The 8,403-nt window shown below is 34.1% G+C and overlaps 1 protein-coding gene across 1 annotated transcript in view; it reads right to left on the bottom strand.

Moving 5' to 3' along the window:
- Positions 1–6,032: 6,032 nt before the first annotated feature.
- Positions 6,033–8,403, bottom strand: part of LOC107677104 (meteorin-like) — a 9,520-nt gene continuing 7,149 nt past the window's right edge. The window contains exon 4 of the mRNA XM_016471901.1: positions 6,033–7,907. Coding sequence (XP_016327387.1) covers positions 7,594–7,907 — 314 coding nt within the window. The 3' untranslated portion in view covers positions 6,033–7,593. The remainder of the gene's footprint in view (positions 7,908–8,403) is intronic.

Here is an 8,403-nt window from a genome sequence, read left to right as displayed (position 1 = left end):
ATATATTATATATCTTGTGTGTGTATGTGCATAGTAATATTATTTTATTTATTAATGACATTAATTATAACTGTTGTTTATAATATTATTTTACATTTTATATTAAAATGTGTACATATATTATTTTATTGTTATTTATACATTAATTCTTTATTAATATTATTTATAATAATTTGTAATGTTATTTTATATTTGCATAATCAGTCAAACATCAAAACAGTATAACATAGTAGTTTTCATCGTGCTTTACAAGCAGTCATTCATGAATCATCTGACCCCATAGTGACACTAAGATCTACTCGGGAATGCGTGTCTGATACTACGAGCAGTGAGGAAATTTAGAATGACAAATAATATTCCAACTGGGCATCAGGGTCCGTCTTCAACAGGAAGTGCACTTATAAAGCTGCATGCAGTCTGAATATGAGAACCGCTGCTTTAGTTGTTTGTTTGGTCTTTAATGCTCAGTCGATATGTGCCTAATAAACTCTGGCAGGCTGTGTTAGAGCATGCATGTGTGTGTGTGTGTGTGTGTGTGTGTGGATGGGACAAGCCTTGTGAACGGCAGTAATTTATGAGAACAGGCTGGGGGGGAGGGCGGGGAGACGGAGGAAAGAAAAAAAGTGACAAAAGCGAAAGAATGTGGGATGCGTGAGAGAGGAATTTGAGCAGAACTCAACTATCAGATTAATGAGTGTGTGTGAATTCAGACAGACTGAGAACCAGTGAAAATGAATGAACTTTTACCTTGCCAGAATGCATATAATTTATATTTAAATAGTCTTTTTTTATTTAAATGGCTGTAATTGTCATGCTAGCTTGAGCATTTCATAGTTCCCATGGTCATAGATAACCTGGAAATTGTGGTTTTCACTACTTGAAATTATTAAAATCTTAAAAATTCATACAAATATCCATAGCTGATTTAGATTTTTCTAGTTACGCTCCGCTAGAAATTGCTCTTTTACCTTTTAAAATGTTTATTTAGCAGTCATTTGTAATCTTAAGGTACATTTCTCTCCGTCTCTCGCCTCTTGCTCTGTCAGAAGCAGCTGTTGGCTGATTTCAAGCGTTCGGAGAGATTTTCAGCTCTTTAGCGCGTCTGGAGGAGCGAGAGAGACAGGAGTCGAGTGGGAAAAGGGCCTGCGGAGAGGAAAGAAAAAAGCACAAGAGTTTGAGAGAAACATCAAGAGATTGAGCCGAGAGATAGACAGAAACTGCATGCTGAGCGGCTGAAGGGAACTAGAGGAAAATAACCTGAAGGAAAGTTTGAAAGAGGGAGAGGAGGGGTCCGGAGAGTTTTTCCCACACTCTGTTCTGCGCTTTAATCCGTCAGGATTGGGACAAAATTCAGATGCCCTCCACACAAAGAACAGGCGTTTTTCTCTCTCTTGAACGAGCCGTTTGGTATCTCACAGGCTCTGGCCCTTTCCTCATGTCTTGGCTGTGTTTCTGTTCTCACAGTCCGTTCGCATGTGTTCACACATTCTGCCCATTGTCACAGGAGTTTAGCAGTGCCACTGATTGTACCTCAGGGAAACACTCGAACACCCCTAACCTAGATCTGCCTCTGTCTGTCACTGATGACTTTCAGATGCCGGTACATAAAACTATGTTGAGTGATCTTTTGCTGGAGCAAACACTTTATCTCTCTGTCCCGAGAAACAGGTAGAGTCAGGTCACAATTCCCATCAGTATCCATGTTTCAGAGTGATCACTGTTTTTAGTACATCATTTGGTTGATTTAAAAATCATAATGTTAATATGAGGTGTAAACTGCACGTTTAATTTGTGCACCAAACAAATTAGCAAAAATAATGACTGTTTTCCGACAGGTTTCTAAACTTGTCCCCCTTTAGTCAAGCTATTTTGGGCTCGAGAGTTCAAGGTTTGGCTGGTTAGCGTTGTAACTACCCTGTCTGTGTATAACATATTTTATTTATTTATTTATTCTTTGATTCATTAAATCAAAAAGCTTTCATTATACATTATAATATTATAATATTTCACACTTATTAATTATATAATATTATATAAATAAATAAAAAGTGTGTCTGTGTGTATATATGCACAGACCTTTTTATTTATTATTTATAATAATAATAATAATAATAATACATTTTATTTATAATGCACTTTATATTTAAACAAAATCTCAAAGTGTTACAAATTCAAAAAAGAAAAACAAAAGGACAAGAATCAACCAAAACTCTGGTAAAAACGTGGGTTTTAAAAACACATTTAAATTTTACAATTATACTTTTAAAATTGTTAAACTATTTATTATTCATTAGTCCATTCACAAGTCAGAGATATTTTATTTTATTATTAACCCTAACCCTAAATTATATTATAGTATATTTTTTAATCTCATCTCTATGCTACAAAAGAACACAATAATATCAATATTTATTAATTAATTTTATATATTATGTTTATGTGTGTGTGTGTGTGTGTATATATGTATATGTATGATTTTATTATATCATAGTATTTTTTTTTACCAAAACGCACTAGTCTCATCTCTGTGCTAAGAAATAACACACTAATTTCAATATTTATTTACTTATTCATTCATTAAATCACAAATATTAACCCTAACTTTAAATTATTTTATAGTATATTTTTTTACCTAAAACACAATAATCTCATCCCTATGCTACAGAATAACACAATAATATCAATATTTATTCATTATTTTTTTGTATATATGTGTGTGTGTGTGTGTGTTTGTGTATATATATATATTTATATGTATGATTTTATTATATCATAGTATATATATTTTTTTTACCAGGACGCACTAGTCTCATCTCTGTGCTAAGAAATAATTCACTAATATCACTAATTGTTTATTTATTCATTAAATCACCAATATTTAATTGTGTTAGAGTAGATTTTTGTAACCAAAACAGTAATCTCATATAGTATTAACTAAGATAAATCACTTGTTGTATTTCTAATTTGTTAAAATGAATTAATGTAAATCGATAGTTAAGATTAGTAACCTGGACATGTGTTTAGTTTTGTTCACTCTTAATGGCAGTTTTTGTGAGTCTGATTTCATGTTCTGTCACTGATGAATTATTGTGTTTCTTATTATTTATTGAAATATTGTGGCAACAGTAACACGAGTCGAATGGTTTTTCTCAGAGAGGTTTCTCAGCACCCCTGGAGTTTAAAGAGACATGAATGCTAATGTGTCTTTGAGAGACGCTGACTGATATGTGCGTGTTGTGCAAGTTGGAAGACGTGTGACAGCATGTGTTGTTTTAATATTAGGAGAGGGTAATTGGATTTTGGAATGAATTTCATTTTTCATGGCTTAAAACCAATGTTGAGTGAACACAGTACAAAAGGAGAGGGAATATGTTTATGATTTCACAATTATTATGAAATTGAAGTGGAAAAGTGTGAATCTAAAGGTTTAATGGTTGGGATGTTGGTCTGTTCACGCTGTTAATGTCATGACTTTTAGGATTATATGATCATGTTTTTGATGTTGACATGTTTTCTATGTAACTTCACTTGTTTTTGTTTGAGGTGATAATTAGGGTCATCTTAGTGGGAAATAAGACAGACACTGCCCAGCCCGACCTGAGGAGCTCAGCTCACGCACTCAATCACACACACACACACACACACACACACACACTTGGGCTTCCCTCCGCATTTGAATGGGATTACGGCCATCTGCAGACTCTTCAGGAACAAAAGTGTGTGTTTCTGGAGAAGTCGTGTTCTCCGGGGGTTGAAGTGTCATGTCAGCAAGCTAACACTCACTGCAGCGATGCAGAGCCTTTAGAAGATCATCATGCTAGAACCTAAAGCTAAATCATGATTATTCTCAACCCAATTACTGCATTTTAGATAAACATAGTAATAGTTTAATCTACGTCACCAATAGCACTATATAGTGTTTAAAAGTGAAGTTTGGGGTCGGTAAGATTTATTTGAAAGAAGTCTCTTCTGCTCACCAAGGCTGCATTTATTTAATCAAAAATACAGTAAAAACTGCTTCTATGTGAATATCTGTTAAAACGTAATTTATTGCTGTGATCAAAGCTGAATTTTCAGCATCATTACTCCAGTCTTCAGTGTCACATGATCCTTCAGAAATCATTCTAATATGCAGATTCTTATTATTATCAGTGTTGAAAACTGTTGTGCTGCTTCATATTTTTGTGGAAACCATGATACATATTTTTCAGGATTTATTGAAGAACAGCATTTATTTGAAATCGAAATCTTTTGCAACATTATAAATGCCTTTACTGCCACTTTTGATCAATTTAATGCATTCTTGCTTAATAAAAGTATGAATTTCTTTCAAAAATGTATTTTTCTTTCTTACTGACTCCACACTTTTGAACTGTATTGTATAATATTGAATATTTATATAAACATTTAAAAGGTAAAATATGTTTATTTTATTAACATGAAAACTTATTTATGTATTTATTTATGGGAATGCCTGAAATCATCCTATAATGTATAATTAAATTACTGCATGAAATATGTAAGTATTAAGTATTTTAAGTGCACTTTAAAAAATGGTGTAGGATTTGCTTTGAAATAATTTTCACTCAGGAATTGCTAGTGAATTTCACAAAAAAATTACAGAGAAACAGCGGGCAACACGTTAAATTGAATGAGAAATTAGAAAAGTAAAAAGACTGAAATAGTATTTTATTGTAAAACATATTCCAAAAATCTTTGTTTCATTTACAAACTTGAAAAATAATTTTTGCAGTGTGTTCTAAAATCTGTATTGACAGATATGTGTGAAACATCTTTTTACTCTTTTATATTATAAGTACTCTTTTATATTTGTAGTATTAGAAATGTATCGCAGAGCTATTTTGCGTGTAATTTTGTTTCAATGCTAACAGAAATAGATTGAGCTGAATTGCGAGTTTTTGGGTTGAAATGCAGTTTGTGATCCTGTATGAATGGGTGTGTGTGTGTGTGTGTGTAGATATAAATGGACACAATCCAGGTCAGAGAGCTCCTGTCAGTGGGTTGGGTCACGCTCATTTCCTGTTCTATCTCTGGAGCTCTTGGAAGTCCAAACATATACACACTGTACACCTGAACACACACACACACACACTCACACACACACACACACACACACCCTCGACAGCTCACCAACACCCTTCCTCATTTTCCTGTTATTCACCTTACAACTACAGTATAAGGTTATGCATATGCTAATAATAATAATAATAAAGTGAAACATGGCCTGTATGACAGCAGCACAGCCTGCTATACTAACAAACTTTAGTTTATAGGCACACTACCCATCAAATGTTTGGGGTCAGTAAGTTTTTTTGAAAGAAATTCCTCATATATGCATTAAATTGATCAAAAGTGGCAGTAAAGACATTTATAATGCTACAAAAGATTTCTATTTCAAATAAATGCTGTTCGTTCGAACTTTCTATTCATCAAAAAAATCCTGAAAAATTTAATTCAGTTTCCACAAAAATATGAAGCAGCACAACTGTTCTCAACATTGATAATAATCAGAAATGCTTCTCGAGCAGCAAATCAGCATATTAGAATGATTTCTGAAGGATCATGTGACACTGAAGACTGGAGTAATGATGCTGAAAATTCAGCTTTGATCACAAGAATAAATGACATTTTAACAGATATTCACATTTTTACTGCATTTTTGATCTAATAAATGCAGTTTTGGTGAGCAAAGGAGACTTATTTCAAAAACATTAAAAACCAAACCCAAACCTTTAAATGGTAGTGTAGTATATATATATATATACTGTATATGGATCATATTCATACTGTATATGGATAATATTCACACTGTGTGCTAAATAAAAATGATCTACTTTAATTTTAATCGTTTTTAAAAAAAATATTTTTCTATTTAATATTGGAAAATAATCTATTTCAGTTTTTTTAACAACATCGCAACTTGTTTTCATTTAATAAGTAATTCAGAAACCAGACAAACACAAATCCGATGCTTTTTTTGTTCTTTATAATGGTATATTTTTTTCATACAAACTCTACAATGTTAACAGAATATTTCATCATCCAGTTTTAAAACTCTAAAACATCTTATATACACTGATATCCACATAAACACACATATACATATATTTTACACCCAGCATTCACATTGGTTTGTTTATAAAGACATTAATAACAAACTCAGGCAGCATAAAATATGGCAGCTTCGCATGTCGGCTGGCTCTCAATGTTTGGTTGATCCGTTCATTTGTTTAGTGCACATACATCGCTGACAAAAATAGATATGAAGCACAAAATAAAGACAAAAGCAATAGCAGATAACCAGAATTCGATGGAGGACAGTGTTGGCAGTCCAGCCTGAGACCAGCAGTCTATATTTTGGTCAAGTCCACAGCATGAGAGAGTGTTATTTCAGACAATAAATTCTCTTTATAGATTATATCGGCAGTACATTTATTTAAACTACAAATCAAATCCAGATTTGTGAGGATACCCTGTTAATGTGCGTTCACACTGACAACGGTTTAACCGTGAGATTAAAGCAATTACATATTCAGCATCACATGACTGTCTGCACTCCCATTGGTTCCTCCGCCACTGCTCATTTGCATAAAGTTCAACTTTGTCCAAATGCAAAATTCGAAAATGAATGGCGTTCGGTTGCAAATCGCTGTCAGTGTGAACGCAATTTAATTTTTTCCGTAACAGAAAATAAAAACATCTTTCATCAGAGTAAAAGTGCTCTGAACGTGTGACAGTAAGTTTATATCAGCTTGATAACATTAGCAACATCAAAGCAAACTAGTGGTGACGTTAACCATGAGGTAATCAGCACATGCTATCTGTAGACACCGAATAATTAATATACTATTGCTATTGTATCTGTTTTCATTACTTCATGTTAGCTGCATGCTATCCTCAGCCTGTTAGCATATAAACCATAGCTGATTCCATATTATAGAAATATATATTTATATAAAACATATTTTGCTATGCTACATATAGATCCATTTTGGTTCTCAGTGCTTGCAGCATTCAGGTATCGCCATCTTTCCCTTCCTTTCACCAGTGCAAATTTAGAAAAAAAGACTTTAAATTTTTGTATAAAAAGAAAATATATATACTCTCAATACAAAAACAGTGTTTAAAAACGTTTTCTTTTCATATACAGGCTGACAAATCAATGTTTTTCTGTGGCGTCAAATACTGCAAAAGATGACTGTGCTACATGCATGGCGTACAGCTTATTTATCAGCTCAACATCATGAGGACTTTGGATATTTCAATGATATGATGTTCATATCAAAGCGTCCAAAGACAAGATTTCCTGAGTTTAAAAAAGAGGCCCAGTTTAGGCCCCCGAATCTGAGAGGAATTAGACAGACATGGACACACAAACGTCCTTCGTCAGATATCCATCTTAATCCAGTGATCTCCGCTGAGACTTGCTCCTTGGTTGTTTCAGTGTCACAGTGTCTTTTTCTCTGTTCTCCTAAACCTCTCTCTCTTTCATCTGTTCAGGAGTTCCTCAGACGCTGCGAATCTTCTGCGACAGAATCACGAGTTTCGCCCACACATGAGCGTGTTTTTCCGTCAGTCGTTGACCAGAGTGCAGGGGATCATCAGGGATTGTTTGGCCTGCTCGTACACCTTCAGGAAGTCTTTGTAGCGTGGAGCGCAGCCGAGCCACGCCTCCCCAAAGTGCACGCGGCCGGTAAACAGGAAGCTGCCAGCGCCGGGTCGAACGCCGCACTGCAGGGCCGTACGGATCTCGCCCGTCCGCGTCAGAAGCGCTGATTGCGGGAACAGCGCAAACTTCTGCCGGTAAACCCGCGTCGTGCTCACTTTGATCACTGCCGCTTTCAGATTTGAGTCCGTCTCCACTGAACGGATGTTTCCTCGAACCACTAAAAACACAGAAAGCTCTGTTAGTATGGATAGATTGTTGATAAAGAGTACATATTGCTAATGAATATCAAACTTGAGCTTTTGCTACTTTGGTAGGTTTACGATTTCCTTCTAAACCAGAAAATTCAACTTGAAGGCGCTAAATTAAACCGCTGGATTGATGCCAACTGGGTTTGGTGCGAATAAATCAGAAATCTGCTTTTATCCAAAGCAGTTTACAGTAGAACTTTGCAAGGAGTAACGAAAACTAAAACCATAAATGAAACATTTTCGTTACTTGAAATAAAATAAATGTTAACTGAACAAAAATAAACTAATAAAAAAAGAACTGAAACTTATTTAATTTGAGCTAGCTGAGAAGGCAACATTTTCATTTAGTTTAACTTGATGTACTAAATTAACTAAAACTGAAATAAAAAATAATAAAAACTATATAGACATATACAAAAAAAACTAATAAAAATTACAAAAACACAACTAAATGACCAAACTTTT

The sequence above is a fragment of the Sinocyclocheilus anshuiensis genome, unplaced genomic scaffold (assembly GCF_001515605.1).
Source record: "Sinocyclocheilus anshuiensis isolate Anshui unplaced genomic scaffold, SAMN03320099.WGS_v1.1 scaffold392, whole genome shotgun sequence".
In the NCBI taxonomy this organism is placed as follows: Eukaryota; Metazoa; Chordata; class Actinopteri; order Cypriniformes; family Cyprinidae; genus Sinocyclocheilus; species Sinocyclocheilus anshuiensis.
This window is presented reverse-complemented; position numbering and strand designations above follow the sequence as displayed.